Raw genomic sequence first — 17610 nt, 5'->3', positions numbered from 1 at the left:
TTCAAGAAGCTCTGTAAATCTAAGCAGGATAAATTCAAAGGAAAACATACACTGTGTATCATATGATATGACTTATATGTGGAATCTAAAAAAAAGACAAACTTACGGGTTTAAAATATATGTAGAATTAAAGCCATAACAATGACAGAAAAGGCTGGGAGTAGCTATATGGAGTTAGAGTGTTCAGAGATCCTTATATTGTCTAGGAAGTGGTAAAAGTAATCATTTATATTATACTTTAATTAAAGTCAAAGGCATATGTCATAATCTATAAATTAACCACTAAAAGAATAGTAACTAAATGTATAACCAACAAGCTAATAGAGGGGGACATGGAATAATAAAAAATAGTGAAGCAAGCAAGAAAGAGAAACTAGCATAGAGAAAATGGGACAAATGAAAAATGAAATAGTAAGATGGTAAACTTAAACACACATATATCAGTAATTACATTAAATGTGAGTAGAATAAAATCCAACTGAAAGATATTTTGTGGATAAAAAAGTAATTATATGCTGCTTTTAAGAAACATGTCTTAAATATAAGAAAACATAAAAAAGAAAAAAAAAAAACAAAGAAAACATAAAAAAGTAGAAAGTAAAAATACTGGAAAAGATATATCATGTAGACATTAGCCCAAAAAAGCTGATGTAGCTATACTAACATCAGACAAAGAACATTCTAAGGCAATAAACATTACTAGAGGTAAAGAGGATTATTTTATAATGATTAAAAAGATCAGTCCACCCAGAAGATACAGTAATTCTACACAATTAACTACATAGCTTCAAAATATATAAAGCAAAAATGACATGACTAAAAGGAGAAATAGATAAATCCACAGTCATAGGGGAAAAATTTTAACATATCTATCTCAATCACTGATACAAACAGACCAAAAAATTAATAAGGAAATAGCAGATTTGAACAGATCATTAGCATACTTAACCTAGATGTCATACATAGACTATTACACCCATAAATGTTAGTACGCACATTCTTTCCAAATGTATGTGGAGCACTTACCAAAACTGACTGTATGATGGATCACAAAGCAACTTCACAACACATTTGAAATGACTGACATCATTTTCTATGACCACAGTAATAAATACATTACAAAAATATAAAAATGAAACCTATAATAATTGGAAATTAAACATTATACATTTTAAAGTAATCTCAATTACAGAAGAAATCTCAGTGGAAATTAGAATACTTTGAACTGAATCATACTGAAAAAAACAACATAACAAAACTTGTATGAAGCAGCTAAAACCATACTCAGAGGAAAATTTATTGCCTTAAGTGAATATACAGTTGACCCTTTAATAACACAGGCTTGAACTTCACAGATCCACTTAGTAAGTATGTACTATAGTACTGCACAATCCAAAGTTGATTTAATTCAAGGATGCAGAACTTTTTTTTAAATTTTATATTATTTGGTGGGCAGGTGATTAGGTTATTTATTTGTTTGTTTGAATGGAGGGGATCCTGGGGATTGAACCCAGGACTTCATGCATGCTGAGCATGTGCTCTACCACTGAGCTATACCCTCCCCAACAAGGATGCAGCACTTTGGATATAGAAGGCTGACTGTAAAGTTATACTCATATTTTTGACTGTGTAGGGGGTCAGGATGGCTAATCCCCACATTGTTCAAGGGTCAACTGTATTAGGAAAGAAGAAAGTCTGAAAATCAGTGATCTAGGTATCTTTAGAAAAAGATAAAGCCATTATCCCCAGAAAAGGTTGAAGAAAGAATTGTATATGGTAAAGTATAGAAATTAATGAAATAGAAAATGAAAGTATAATAATCAGCAAAGCCCAAAATTGGTACTTTGAAAGATAATAAAATTAAGAAATCTCTGGCAAAATTTGTCAAGATAAAAAACAGGAGGTACAAATTACCAACATTGGGAATGAAAAAGGAAACATCACTATAGTTTCTGCAGACACTAAGTAGAGAAATATTATAAACACCTTTATGCCCCCAAATTTGAAAACTTACATGAAATGGATGAATTTCTAGAAAACCACAATTTACCTAAACTGGCAAGGAAAAAATAGCAAATCTGAAGAGTGTCTTATCTGTGAAATAAATTGAATCTGTAATTTAAAATCTTCTCTCAAAGAAAATCCAGGTCGAGATGGCTTCACAGTGAGTTAGTTTTCCCAACTCTTCGAAGAGGAAGTAATGCTAATCATCTAAAACATCTCAGAGAACAGAAGAAGGGAAAACATTTTCCATTTTATTTTATGAATTCAGCAATCTTGGTCCACCATGGAGTTTCCCTTACATATTATATATGTCTTAGAACTAAGATTCTCCTCATATCTTTATTGTGTTAACAGTTCTTCAATAGGTATTTAACACATATCAGATTTTGTTTATTCTCTTTACTCAATTCAGCAGATAGTCCCAGTGGCACAAAATGATTCAGTGTTACTAAATAATTCTCCCTCAGATGTATGCTGACCAACTGGCGTAGGACAGTATTCTAGGAAAGAAAGAGATTTTTGTTGACATAATAGCCTCCTCCTCATCCCCTATGCTGGAAACTGATAACAGTAAGATTTAATTTAATTTGTGTTTTTTTCTTGCAGACTCCATTAATAATATACCTCTTTCATTTCCTGATTGACTATGCTGAATTGGTGTTTATGGTAAGTAACTTTGTGCATAAAATCAGTATGTGTGTATTTTTAATTTTACAGTCTTTTTATCCTCTTGTTTTTTAAAAAAAAATTTTGTTTTAGGAGCTCAAGAGTTTCTCAGAATATGAACACAAAAAGCTATCTTAAATGTGAATTCATGGAACTGTGATAGTATTATGGACATAAGGAGTAGTCTCTGACATCTGACCAGTTCCAGTTCCTTACCTTCAAAAATTTGATTTCTGGACTACGTAGTCTTGAATTTCTAACTTCAAGATTCTATGATTGGCTTTAATTGTGGTGCCAGTGTAGAGGGCATCCTGAATTTCCTAAGCATTCTGCCAAGAGATGCTGTGAAGAGGACGTAGGCCTGATAAGACTTTCAGGGCAGGAACCTTCAAAATTTAGACAGCAGGGCTATGTTTTGACAGTGTAGTAATTTGAAACACTTGCCTAATCTAGACTTGAAAATCTGGGTCAAGTAGGAGGTCCACTGAGGTCTTCCTTAATAATTACAATGGCTGTGGCTTATTGAGGATTTACTGTGTGCTAAGCACTTGACAGATATCAGGCTTACAAAGCAGTGGATATAATTTTCATTTTATAGAAAACTTAAATAACTTGCAATTACAGAGAAGATGTGGGACACCAAACTGATGTAAGCCTAGATGGGTCCTAATCCTCAGGGTTTTCTGGGCAGACCTCCCTGAAAAGGCTTTATCTTGGGGTAGTCAAAGTGAGGGTTGAGGTTCTTTCTAACTGTAAGAATTTAGTACTGGATAGTCCACTACCATCTAAAAACTTCATACTCTTGGCACCATTCCATTACTCCTACACTAATTGGGTTCACTTCGTCTTATTTTATTTGACAGATAACTGATGCAATCACTGCCATTGCCCTGTATTTTGCAATCCAGGACTTCAATAAAGTTGTGGTGAGTAGTCAGTGGAAAACCAGTGGAATTTGGTAGTCTGCTGACCTCTGTTATTACAAAGAATCAAAGGTCATATGCTTAAGGATCAACTGTTTAAAATACTAAGAAGTGGGAGTGAAACTTCTGGCTTGTTCAGCCAGCCCTGGAATGACCAAACCAGTAAGACAAATTTACCAATAGGTACAGAAAGATCAGCGTGATCTATGTAGCTTAATACCTACTCACCTGTCCAAGTTCAGACTTCCTAGAACAAATGAAGTTGAACTACAGTTATTTTAATGAGGAACCCTAAAAATCTTCCATTTCTTTCACCAGTTTTTCTTTCAAAAGGAAAGCAAAATACAGCTTTTAACTCTCTGTGTTATGCCTATCCAAGGTAAAACTGGATTCCCAATGTAGTTTCTGTTTCCTTGAAGAGAGCAATCATAATTGGAAAATTTGGCGTGTATTAAATGCCTGTTGAAAAAATATTGATGTAAATGTTAGTCTTAATCCATATGTAATAGCCAAGGAGAATTGTATAGTGGGACCATTCTCATTTTCCTGAATTCTGAGAGAGTTAACAGGTAAACCATGTGTATCATCCATGTAGTAATTTGAGAAATTGGCTGCAGTCCTCCTTGATTGGCTGGGAGCCACTGAGAGGATTTAGACTGGGGTGAGTGAAGGCTGAATCCCACTGGTGTTGTCTGTTTGTGGTTCATTTTCACTTCTGTTACCAGGTAATAGAACCAGAAAAAGCAGTCTTTCTGTGCACTGGTCATTAGAAACATGAAGTTGATGAATTCTAGAATGTTAGATCTCAAAGAGATTTTTAAAGTATCTAGACAGAGGGTTCTTAGCTTGGGGTACATTTATAGGCTTATCAGGTCTATAAAACCCTTGAAATGGTCTGAAGAAATTGTGTAGGTATATACATATGTCATTTTTTTCAAGAAGGAAGTCCGTAGTTGTTATTGGTGCTCTAAGAGTCCTTGATTCCTCCCCAAGGATTATGAACTACATGTTAGAGACTTCGTATCACTAAGACCAGGGAGTATACACCTTAAACTAATGGAGCATTTGTGACAACGTGGATGAACCTTGAGGACATCGTGCTAAATAAAGTCAGACAGAGAAAGACAAATGTTATGTGATCTCACTTACATATGGAATCTAAAAAAGTCAAACTTATAGGAATAGAGAGTAGATTGGTGGTTGCCAGGGGCTAGGGGAGATGGGGAAATGTTGGTCAAAGGGTGCAAACTTCCAGTTATAAGATGAGTAAGTTCCAGATACCTGATATGCAGCATAGTAACTCTAGTTAACAATATTGTATTATATACTTGGAAGTTGCTAAGAGGGTGAATCTTAAATACTCTCACCACACACACACACACACAGGTAATTATTTTAGGTGTATGGATGTGATAACTAACCTTATTGTAGTAAATATTTTGCAATATATACATATATCAAGGCATCATGTAGACATATAACACTGTGTAGATTATACACAGTGTTATATGTCAATTATGTTTCAAGAAAGCTAGAAAAGAAAAGAAAATTTTAGGGGCTGAGGTAAAATGCTTTAACAGGATTCCCTGGAAGGTGAGAGATGAAATAACTGATCATGACGTTTATAAGCAGAGGAATTCAGAGATAAAATAGCAGTGGTTATTTTCTTTCCCCAAGATAGAGTGTATATATAAACTCCAACCTTTGTTCTTTGAAGTTATATGCTAAAATATTTAGAGTTGAAGGATCATGACATCTGCAACTTACTTTCAAATGGTTGGGGAAAAAAATTGTGTGTGTGTGTGTGTAGAGATAAAGAAAATGTAGCAAAATGTTAACAGTTGGTGGATCTAGGTGTTTTATTGAATTATTCTCTCAACTTTTCTGTAGTTTGAAAGTTTTTAATATAAAACACTGGAGTAAAAAATAGATCCATGTCTCTGCCCACCAGTGTGTGTGTGTGTGTGAGTGAGATATATATGAATATCTAAGGGAGGGTTGGTAGCTTTCAGTTAAGAACACGGTCAGATCTTTTCAACCAAAATGTAAAACTGGAATGCTTTTTAATGAAAGTTGATTAGGGATGCTACCATCATATGTATTCCTATTTTTAATTTTGATCAACTGTCATATACTCCAATTAAAACAATTTTTAATGGGGGAAGAAGCTTATGGGGAAGTAATGAAACTGGGTTTCACTGAGTTTCTTACCAAAGTCAGGCTTCAATGTCAATAGAAGAGATATATTTAGTTTAGAGCACCAATAATTTTAATTCATTTCTTAATTATTTCTGAGTTTATATGGAACCATATAGAGATTTTTATGTTTTTTTTTCTTTGTGTGATTTAAAGAGGGAGAGAGAAAACCAAATGAGTGGTTGTCAATACCCTGCTTTTTTTAGCACACCAAGTCATTCTGTTATCACCAACTGAATAAAAATTTGGAATAATTTTGTTCTCCATCCTCAGAATTCAGCCTACTAGAACATTAAGTTTTTTGGTCAGAATGAGAGTTTTATTTACATTGTGTCAAAAATTAACTCATTCTAAATGGCAGATTTTGTTAATACTAATGTATTACTGTTAATTTGAATAGAATATGAACACATCTTTTCCCAAATCTTTCCCAATGTCAGAATGAGCCCATAACATAGAGTCTGGAAGTATTTAGTCTTGCTGGGATTTGAGACTTTTTATCTCTGGTAATGAAACTGTGTCTACACCCAAATGCATCTTGGAAAACTATGGTGCAGAGAGGGCAGACTCCATCCCCACCCCTATCTCCAACTGTTAGCATGTGGAGTATGAATGCTGATTGATTGTGACCAATTGATTCTCAACATTTTACATCTACCTTACTTGAAAAAAACCACATTATTCTAGTCTGTCCTTTACTGAGATTGTGCTTCCTAGTTGGAACTCAGAATTCATGTCAGAAAGCTGCAGGTGGTTTGATAGGGAGTGATGAAAACCTGTATCCCCTTAATGTGTTTAGAGGGTTGTGAACATGGAGAACAGGCTCCTGAATTTGGAATGTGTTGAGGCTAACACTTGGAGATGCAGTGAGGGTGTAGTATTCACTCCCTAACCTCCCCTCATCCGCATTATAGGTTTTGGCAGTGCAAATGGGTGTAGACACAGCTTTAGTGATTAGAAAAAGCTCATTATTTGGAGTAGGAGAATTTGCAAAACCATACCTTGCAGGGGACAAGGAAATGGCTGCATGGAGTAGTGGGTAAAAAGGAAGGAAAACCCCACCCTGGAGATTTTTTTTTTTAATTGAAAAAGTTCTGCTAAAATGTAACATACATACGGAAAAGCATACAAACATCTGTGTACAAACTGATTAATGATCACAAAGGTAACACATGTCCAGGTAATCACCTTTTAGGTCACTTTTAACCTCTCCTGTGCTAGCCTTAAATATCATCTTTGTCATAACTGCTGAATATATCAAGAAATATCTTTGGCTTTTAAGTTGTACTCCTCAACCTCATTTATTTTTATACTTCTCGTAATTTCTTGGTGTGTGTGTATGTGTGTGTTTAATTTTCCTTAGATTTTTAGCCCCTTTCCTGCCTCTAACTGGATGCATGGGGATTTTTAAAAGGGACTTTGTTGGTGCTTAGGGGGTCTGAGCCAATCCTGAGCCTATGAGGTCAGGCATAGTGGCAGCAATGCTGATGAGCCTGGAGGAGACAAAAAGAGGCGTAGCAGAGAATCAGGGGACTGCTGACCTGACTGCCCTCTCCTGGAGACTCTCGTTTCATAAAATTTCTGTTTTAAAGTATTTTAGAAGATTGGGATTACAAAGAAGTCTCCTTCTTTCCTTCTTGGCACAATTCACCTTTGTCCAGGGTCTACACATCCTTGTTTAGCTGCCTCCATCTCTTACTGTAGTCCTGCTGGCTGGCTTCCAGCCTGGGAATGGGTCTACATTCCCACCTGTCTCTCTGGCTGCTCCTGGGTGAACTCCTTGTTCCCTTTTAACAGCTGCCTTTGTGGAGCTCACACCCTCCAGGCAGTCTTCCTTTTGTGGTAGAACTCCAGAACCCCCTAGCCAGTGGGGCCCCTGTCCTGCCGCTGCTGCAGCTGTCCTCATTAAGTGCTTTGTTTGCTGAGCCAGCCCCCTTCTCTCTGATAAAAGCACCTTAGTTTATATTTTACCCTTTTAATTAAATAACCCCAGCTGTGAATGGCAGCATAAATCTTACTGATGATAATTCCCACTGCTTAACTTGGACTCTCAGAGGTGATCAAAGGGAGGCTTTTGAAGTTTGTTCAGGCTTTCTGATTAAACCTCTGCCTAAACCTAGGCAAGAAATCTGGGGTTACCTCTACTCCTGGATTTTCTTTTGAACTGAAAAATGGCTCTTTTATTATTTTTTTATTTTAAAATTTAAAAAATTCTGAAATACCTAAGACATGAAAACATATATAAGAATAATATATACTGTGAACCTATTTCAGCTTAAAAAAATTAAACATTTTACATATAATTGCTTCTCTCTGATACTTTTATCTCTTTAGTCCCTGTCTCAGCAGTTCCCACTGTTCTGAATTTAGTGTTTATCATTCCCACACATGGCCTTAACTTGTACTACATTTGTAAATATTCCTAAAAAACATCCAGTATTATTTTACATGCTTTTAACTTTATCTAAATGGTGCAGTGCAGTATGTATTCTGTTTCTGTCTGCATTTTTCATCATTAAATCTTTAATCACACACTACTTTGGCTTCTCTGAATTGCTCTGTTTTATAATAGGTTGCAGCATTGATTTTATACTTTCTAAATAAGATCATTAAATCAGCAGGGCTACCCATTTTGGGTTCGGAGGCTTTTTCCATCTGTTGTCTGACCCATGTTTGCTTATAGGGTTGCCTAACTTTTTTTCATTTGGAACACACCCATGAACTTGTTGGGACACACAAAGGGGAAGGCAAGAGCTTTCCACCCCCATCTCACTCCCTCTTAACTATCCAGCTGCCCAGCCACACCCAGCCCTCTTCCTCCTCTTCATCATGATCATTCCCCACTTCCTCTGCGGAAGTCGGAAACTTGAAACAGGAGAGCTCAGAAGAAAACTCCGGACACTGTGACATTTGGGGGATCATTCCATTTTGCATGAAAATATTTCGCTTTGCTGATGGAACTTTGGAATCCTTAGGACACTGATGATAACTCCTCAAAATGGCTAAAAACTTTGCTTTACTATTCAGTCATTCATTTAGCCATTGAACAGATACTTATTGTTTGCCCACTGTGCCAGGTATTGGCAAATAAACATGGTCCCTGCCCTCATGGAACTCATAGTCCAGTGAGGGAGAAAGATATTAGTCAGTCACATCAATAAATAAAAAAATTCTAACTGTAAACAGTGTTATGAAAGAATGCATATAGTAGGGAGATTTTACAGTCAGGGGAGAGTGTGCCTTCCTGAGGAAGTGATAATTTAACTGAGATCTAAAGACTACGTGGGAGTTAACTAGGGAAAGAAACGAAGAAGTTGTTCCAGGTTAAATGCAAAGACCTGGGAGCAGGAAGGGTGTGGCATATTCATGACGCTTGGGCCCAGAAAGTGAGAGGTGCCAGGGAGCAGGTGTGAGATGAGCCTGGGGAGGTAGGGCCAGGCTAGGCTGGCCATGCGGGCCATGGAAGGACTTTTGTCTTCATCCTAAAAGCAGTGGGAACTAATTTGTTTGTTTCATGTGTTTTGTCTTCTTTTTTTTCCAGTTTAAAAAGCAGAAGCTCCTCCTGGAACTAGACCAGTATGCCCCAGATGTGGCCGAACTCATCCGTACCCCTATGGAAATGCGCTACATCCCTCTGAAAGTGGCCCTGTTGTAAGTATTCTCTGACAGAACAGGACTCAGTGCCAGCGAATGTGAGGAAAACCTGATGAGACTTTCTCATGTTGTTTGCTGTATTTTTGGAGATTTGCAGTCTTAGTCATCAAGTATTTGCTATAGTTCTGTTGCACAACTGGGACTTTGGCCAGGAAAAGAGACAGAGCCATTCTGTCTCTTTTGGGACAAAGCCTCAAACAGCCACATGCACAATCAACCCTTCACAAATGCTTTTTCACTTGATGCTGATCTGGGCTCCAGCCTACTTGTAACCAGTGTTTCTAGAAATAAATAAATAAAAGTTTCTTCAGTTGTGATATATAGATTGAATAAAATTCTGATGTTTATTTAGCTGTTGTTTTGAGCAACTCCTGTGTTTTCATCTACAATTTAGTCCCCTATTTGTGGTTCAGAAAACTGAAGTCAAGTGCCAAACAGACCCATCCCAGCTGGGTGACCAGTATGGGAGAGTGGATCTTACTGCGGCTCTATGAAAGGATTCTCTCGGAGTACTTAGTACTGCCCATAATTTTAATTACTTTAGATTATTCCCGTTTATATTCCTCAGATAGGCAAATGTGAATAATTATTCAGTCAACTAACAGTCATTAAATATTAATAATATCCTAGTTTCTAAGGATACACAGTAAACAAGAGAGACAAGTTTCCTCATGGAAAAACATGACCTTAGAACTTCAGATTTAGAAGGGGCCTTATGAGGACAGTTTATTCAACCCTCTGCCTTGTGTGTGACTCTCCTATTTAGTATTCCAGATAGTTGGCTATGTGGCTGCTTCTTGAACATCACCTGCTATTTAGAATTTAGGTTTTTTTCCTCCTCCCACCAAACAAATTTGAGGTATCAGTTCATATCTATGTATTTCAGAAATATTGGTGGGAGAACCAGAGGTTTGGCAACATTATGAATCCCTTATGGACTCAGATGTCTCCTGGGGGTAGTTTTGTAATAGCAGCAACCATTTCTTTAAAGGTTGTGTAACAAGCCTGTCTGTAATTGCTGAAAAAAAAACACCGACGATTTCTGGGCTTTGGCTTTAGAACTGCTAATCTTACAGCCCCAGGAGGTATTGAATTTAAGGTCTTTATTTGTGAATAATAATTATAATCTCTCCCTGAGACACTGGTATCTTTCTTCCTATCTGATAATCAGAATTATGTAACTGGTCTCCCTTTTCACTTTGTCTGCCAGGAAACTCAGAGCCAGATTTAAAGCTGATTATTACAGTGCTGTAGGAAGCCCATTTGGTCTTCTTTCCCTGACTTTCATTTTTTCCTTTTATTTATGTTTTCCCTGGTCTTGATTCTTTATTTCTGTTTTAATTTTGCTATTATTTCTTATCTGTTCTCATTTGAGCTGCCTCAAATCTTTTGTGGAAGCAGGATAAAAATAAGTAAAAATAATAATCTCTTGTGACTGTATAAGGTTTTCCTATTCAGCATTTCAAATTCATTGTCTTAGTCCATTCCTTCCCACCTCAGGAAAAGACTAAATGTTTCAGCTTACTTCCTTCCCAGTAGAAGTTCAGGTTGTCATGAGAAGTTCTATGGCACCTAGCTTGTTGAATTCAGCAGGTACTTATTCTGTCCTTGGGTCTGGCTTGGTAAATACAGCCTGACTACCAAGAGGGGTAGATTTAAACTGTTCTTATCTCTTGAACCTGGGTAGCTTGTGTCAGAGCCTAGGAAACTGATTGAGGAAAAAGTACTTTCCCGGTCTTCAGAGACAACTGTATCCATTCCTAAAATATATGGCTCTGTGGTAAGTGGTAGAATTTTTATCATTTTTGAAGTCTGAAGTGATAGAAAGAACATAGGCTTTAGAGCCAGAAAGACCTGATTTTGAATATATTTGTTAGCTTATAAACCCTTGGGCTAGTTACTTAACTGCTGAGTCTCAGTTTCCTATCTGCAGAATGGGAGTAATGTTATCACTGGTTCATATGTTCTCTGTGATGATGAAATATGACAGTTTTCCATATAACACATGGCATAGAACATACTGAATTTTCAGTGCCTTTTCCTCATTGACCCCAACCCCATTCCATTCTCTTTTACATAGGAGAACTCATTTCTAAGCAAGAAGTTGCCTTCCCTTGAGTATGCTTTTAGTAAACCTCTTGAACTTCCTGGCTATGGTGGCCAGGACTCCCTGGTCCTTTGACCAGGATTACTAATGCCAAATATGTGTGTTTTCCCAGCTATCTCTTAAATCCCTACACGGTCTTGTCTTGTGTTGCCAAGTCTACCTGCGCCATCAACAACGCCCTCATCGCTTTCTTCATTTTGACCACGATAAAAGGTAAGGCCCTGAAGGAAAGTACAAAGCTCAGTCCCTGATTTTTGTAGGATTTTATGCTGTAGATTAAAAAATAAAAACAAAAACAATGTAACACTTCAAAACATTTAGCTGGGGAGGGTATAGCTCAATACCCTAAGCATGCATGAGGCCCTGGGTTCAATCCTCAGTACCTCCTCTAAAAGTAAATTATAAAACCGAACTACCTCCCCTCTGCCAAAATAAATAAATGAATGAATGAATGAATGAATAAATAAATAATACAACAATAAATTAATTAAAAAACCATTTAAAAGAATTACACAAGTAATACAAGACTATTATAGAAAATTTAGATAAGCCAAGGGAAAAAAATTAATTGAAACATCCTGAAAAACTACCACTCAGAAAGTCACTGTTAACATAGTTTAAACAAAAAGCAAAAAACTTCTAAAGGACTTACTTAATGAGAACAGCAGCCCTCTGCCTCTGTCTTCCCACCCCTAGTTCAACTTCTTTGAAGAAACTGCTTTCTGGATTTTGCTAGTATTTATTTCCATCTTTCTAAATAAGACCTCATATTGCTGTTTCATGAATTATAAGTTTTAGACATTATCTATTCCATTGTCATTACAGGAGATAAAGATTTGGCTCTTTTGTACCAGTATCTTCACTTCCCCTTTACCTAGTTTTCCTAGAGAAGTTACATCACAGTTATGATTGAATCAGTAGTCAGTACCTATATTTTATGACACTATATGCTTTATTCACTGCTGGACAAAGTAGTAACTGTGGTTACTTTTTCTTTCTTGTGCAACCTTTTATTTTTCCCAGGGTTAATAATTATCTTTTTTTGCTTGTTTGTTTTTTGCTTAGTCTTTTTGTACTAATCACTGTTTTTTCCCTCAGTTGCTCTGCTAGATCTGTCAAGTACCCAGTAATACAAACATACCTCAGAGATATTGTGGGTTTGGTTCCAGACCACAGCAGTAAAGCAAATATTGCAATAAAAGCGAGTCACATGAATTTTTTGGTTTCCCAGTGCATATAAAAGTTATGTTTACACTATACTGTAGTGTGTTAAGTATGCAGTAGAATTATGTTTTTAAAAATGTATACATCTTAATTTAAAATATTTTATTGCCAAAAAATTAGCCCCTAACAAGAGAATCTGCCTGTCCTTTGAAGCTTTGAAGCCAGGCATTGACTTCTCCTTTCTAACTATGAACGTCCTAGATGGCATCTTCTTCTAGTAGAAGGCTGTTTCGTCTACATTGAAAATCTGGGTATAGTGTAGCCATCTTCATTAATTACCTTCTGGGTAACTTGCTGCAGCTTCTACATCAGCACTTGTTGCTTCACCTTGTACTTTTACATTGTGGAGATGGCTTCTCTCCTTAAACCTTGTGAAACAGCCTCTGCTAGCTTCAGATTTTTCTTCTGCATCTTCCTCACCTCTCTCAGCCATCATAGAAATGGAGAGAGTTGGGCCTGGCTCTGGATGAGGCTTTGGTTTAAGGGAATGTTGTAGCTGGTTTGATCTCTCCAGACCATTCTGAAACTTTCTCCACATCAGCAATAAAGCTGTTTCACTTTCTTACCATTCATGTGCTACTGGAGAAGCACTTTTAATTTCATTCGAGAACCTTACTTTTTCATTCTCAACTTGGCTAACAGGTGAGAGGCCTAGCTTTCGGCCTGTCTCAGTTTTTGATGTGCCTTCCTCACTAAGCTTAATTACTTCTAGCTTTTGATTTAAAGTGAGAGACGTGCAAGTCTTTGGCTTGAACACTTAGAGGCCATTGTAGGATTATTAACTGGCCTAATTTCAGTATTGCTGTGTCTCAGGGAATAGGGAGGCCTGAGGCGAGAGAGAGAGAGGGGAACTGCTGGTTGGTGGAGCAGTCAGAACAGGCCCAACATTTATCAGTTAAGCTCACCATCATATATGGGCATGTGGTGTCCCAAAACAATTATAGTAGTAACATCAAAGATCACTAATTGCAGATTATTAAAGCAAAGAAATAATAATGAAAAAGTTTGAAATATTTCAAGAATTACCAAAGTATGACACAGAGTCCTGAAGTGAGCAAATGTTGCTGGAAAAATGGCTGAGAGACTTAATTGACGCAAGGTTGCCACAGACCTTCAATCTGTAAAAAACACAGTATCTGCAGAGTACAGTAAAACTAAGTATGTCTGAAGTTTCTAAATAATGCTTAAATATATCAGATAGTCTATTGGTTCCATTATTTTTCTGGAGACCTGCCTCACACATCCTTCGTCCTCTGCCAGTCTGTCCTGGTTGTTACCTAGTCCTGATGCAAAGCTATCATGCTAGAACTCCCCTTTATAATTCTCTTGTGTTGTATCCCTTCTTTCCTGCATTCCCTTTTGCTTTATTGATTTTTTCCCTCAGTTTTGCTGAAGCACTTCCTCTAGTAGTCTTCTAAAAAAGGGTGTATGAAATACATATTTTGAGTCTTTCCACGTATGAAAATTGTCCTTGTTCTAATTTAGCACCAAATTAATAGTGGGGGCAAGGTATAGAATTCTAGACCGGAAAAACTTTTCCTTCAGAATTTTGAAGGCATTGCTTCTAGCATCCTGGTTGCTATTGGGCAGTTTGATGCCATTATATGTAACCTAATTTTTTTTTTTCTGGAAGATTTTAGGATCTCCTTTTTCTCCTTAGCGTTTTGAAATTTCATGATGCTATGTCTCGACATGGATCTTTTTTAAATTCATTATGCTGTGCACTTGGTAGGCCCTTTCAATAAGAGACTAGTGTCCTTAAGTTCGGGAAAATATTCCTGTACTATTTTTCAGATCTCTGCTCTCTGTTTTTTGTGTCCTCTTGTTTGGGATGTCTCTTGGATATTGGACTTTTTTTGATTGATCAAATTTGCATATTTTATTTTTCTAATGATTTTTTCCCACATCATTTTTACTTACTTCCTCTAGTTTTTATGGAATAGTTCTTTGTTTTTATCTTCCAACTTTTGTATTGAATTTTTAAGTTTCATTTTATACTTTCAAGTTCTTTCTTGGTCTCCAGTCATTTCTTTGAAGCATCATTATTATTTTATCATGACAATATCCTCTCTTATCCCTTTGAGTTCTTTTGTTTTTGTTTTTGTTTTTGTTTTCAGTTTCCACCTATTACAAGCATAATCTCTTTGTCTTCCTGGATTCCCTGGCAGCCCCCCCCCCCCTTTTTTTCTATCTGCTTTGGGCCTTGTCTTTCGTATGGGAGGATTTTCTCTTATTTATGCTAATCTTTGGCTGTCTGCTTATGATTTAGGACCAAAGCACTGACATGTTGATTTATGACTCTGTGCATGGGCAGGACTTGATGGATCATTCTCACTGTAGGGAGATCAGGCAGCAGGCTGACCCTTTCTGTTGGAGGTATCCCTAAATGTCATCATTTATAGGTTTTCTTTTCCTCTGAAAATATTTAGTTTTTTCAGAGAGGAATCCTCCAATTTCCTGCCTAAGGGTAGCAAAGTTACAGTGGCAGTGGGGCAGGAGGTTCATGTAACCAGCTGCTGGAGTTGTGACAGCAGGAACAAGGGGTGGCTGATGGCAATGTGTAGATTTTATGTAATCTCATTACTCTTCAGCTCACACTTCTCCTCAGCCCATTACTGTGCATTGTATCCCTAGGCCTGTGCCTCTTTAGTTAATTTTCTTCAGAACTACAGTCTCTGATGATGGAGTAGAAAGTTAGAGGGATAAGGTATATAGGGGTAGTCACCTGGCTGCACATAGTTGAGATGAGACCTGGGGTTCTGGCTGGTTGGTATACAAACTTTCAGCCTGATTTTCATCTCTGTACCTTACCCCCACCTTCCCTAATATCTGATACCTTCAAGGTGCTGAATTTCTCAGAAGTTGTGTGGGGTGAGTTGGCCTGACTTCTATTGGTATTCCTGTTTGCAGGCCATTGGGCTATAATTTCTTTCATATAACTTAGTCATTTATCCCTCTTCCCTGCTTTTAATGTTTCTGCTATTGCATTAATTTATTTTTCTATAATCACCTCTTCTGTTTATTGTGATTTCATACTAGTTTTAACGCTCTATTGTCCTTTTAGTGAGGTTTTTGGAGAGGGAGATGATATAAATGTGATTAATCCACCGTTTTTCACTAGAAGTCTATTGCATTGGAAGTATATATTTCCAGATTTCCCCCCCCCCCATTTTTCTTTCAGACTTTTAAATGTTATATCAATTAACTATTGCCACAAAAATGTTATTTGACAAATCACTCTAAAGCTCAGTGGCCTAAAGCAACAATAAGCATCTACTTAGCTTATACATCTGTAAGTCAGCTAGGTGTCAGCTGATCTAGGTTGAATGTGGCTAGGCAGTGTGTTGATTTCATCAGGGCTCATTCATGCATCAATGGCTGGCTGTAGTTGGCTAATCTAGGCTGGGCTCTTCTCCACATGTCTGTCATCCTCAATGACCAGGGGACTAATTTAGGCATGCTCTTCTCATAGTGTTGGCAGAGGCGCAACTGTGAGCAGCCCAATCAAGCATGCACTTTTGAAGTTTCTGGTTGCATCACGTGTGCTAACATCCCATTGACCAAAACATAACACATGGCTGAGCTCTGGGCTGGGTATTTCCATCTTGTCCACATGGTAGGGCACTGCAAAGTTACATGGCCAAGAGCATGGACACGGGGAAGGGTAGAGAATTGGGGCCAAGAATACAGCCTGCCACAAATATCAATAAACATTTAGTCTGTCATTTTTAATGGCTGCATACTATTCCAGTGCATTGATGAATATATAGAAATTCTTTAACCAACTTCTACTATTATAATATTTAAATAAGTTCCCTGTTTTCATCTATTTAAATAATGCTACAGTTAATTTTCTATATACAGTAATTTTCATACCCATGTTCAATTAATTTCTTACCATAAAGTTCTAGAAATAGAATTATTGTGTCATGGGGTGTTTATCTTCTTTAGGATTTCTGAAATGTATCACTGAATTGCCTTCAAGAGTTTTACCAATTTATACTCCCATAAGAAGTGTATGAGAGCACTTATTTCCCTATATTGTGGCTAAATAGTTGCACACTCAGGAAATAATCAAAATGTGTACATAACCTTTTACTTAGAGTATACTTACCTTTTCTAGAGGGCACATGGCAGTGACTTAGGTCTTCATAAGACATTGCTTCTCTTGGAGTGGACATGGGTGGTCTTTCTGTAGGCTGTCTAGTTTAACTTATTATCAAGTTACTTGAAATGATTAGATATTGCATAACCTAAATTCTCATGTTCTGAAGATTGTGGTCATTTTGTCAATAACAACTTTGAAATAGTGGAGACTCTTTGATGTCTGTGAGTCCTGTCTCAGTTCCTGTTTCCAGAGTGTCGAGCTCAGGTAGACTCACTTATCAAGGTGCCTGGTGTCCATTAAAGTAAGGCCTATATGCTGCAGCCTGGCAGAAGGACTGAGCACTGGCCTTTGGAAATGTCACCTTTAAAATAGCCAAGTGCAAAAGTAGAAAGACTGAAGACATGCCCTCTGAGGTGTGTGCAATGGGAGTCTCACACAGAAATGTAAAGTGTGCCATTTAAAAAACACCTTTCATAAGACCCTGTAAGTCAATGGAAAGGTTATGTCACTCCAGATTTCTGTCAAGTGAATTTATAAACATTTTTATAATGTTATATACACAATTTTATATTACTTTTATTACTTATTTTTTATGAATCATGTATGACATTGGTCACACATTTGTTAGTTTCTTTCAATCTAAATTTAATTTTTAAAAATTTTAGTAGTTCAAATACTTGATAAAAATAAAAGAAATTCAAACATATGAGATGAGAAGTAAAATTTTC

General features: G+C 36.9%; 2 protein-coding genes across 3 annotated transcripts in view; one reads left to right on the top strand and one right to left on the bottom strand.

Moving 5' to 3' along the window:
• LOC116658005 (60S ribosomal protein L29-like) overlaps nt 1-17610 on the bottom strand; it is an 801314-nt gene that overhangs the window by 409876 nt on the left and 373828 nt on the right. The window lies entirely within an intron of this gene.
• PIGU (phosphatidylinositol glycan anchor biosynthesis class U) overlaps nt 1-17610 on the top strand; it is a 79280-nt gene that overhangs the window by 17868 nt on the left and 43802 nt on the right. For both annotated transcript variants that reach the window (XR_004313212.1, XM_006188555.2), the window contains exons 3-6: nt 2611-2670; nt 3534-3596; nt 9331-9440; nt 11663-11763. Coding sequence is in view for 1 of the 2 variants with exons in the window: in XM_006188555.2 (XP_006188617.2) it covers nt 2611-2670; nt 3534-3596; nt 9331-9440; nt 11663-11763 (334 nt within the window). In the remaining variant the exon portion in view is untranslated. The remainder of the gene's footprint in view (nt 1-2610; nt 2671-3533; nt 3597-9330; nt 9441-11662; nt 11764-17610) is intronic.

This window comes from Camelus ferus, chromosome 19 (assembly GCF_009834535.1).
Source record: "Camelus ferus isolate YT-003-E chromosome 19, BCGSAC_Cfer_1.0, whole genome shotgun sequence".
NCBI classification, from domain to species: Eukaryota; Metazoa; Chordata; class Mammalia; order Artiodactyla; family Camelidae; genus Camelus; species Camelus ferus.
This window is presented reverse-complemented; position numbering and strand designations above follow the sequence as displayed.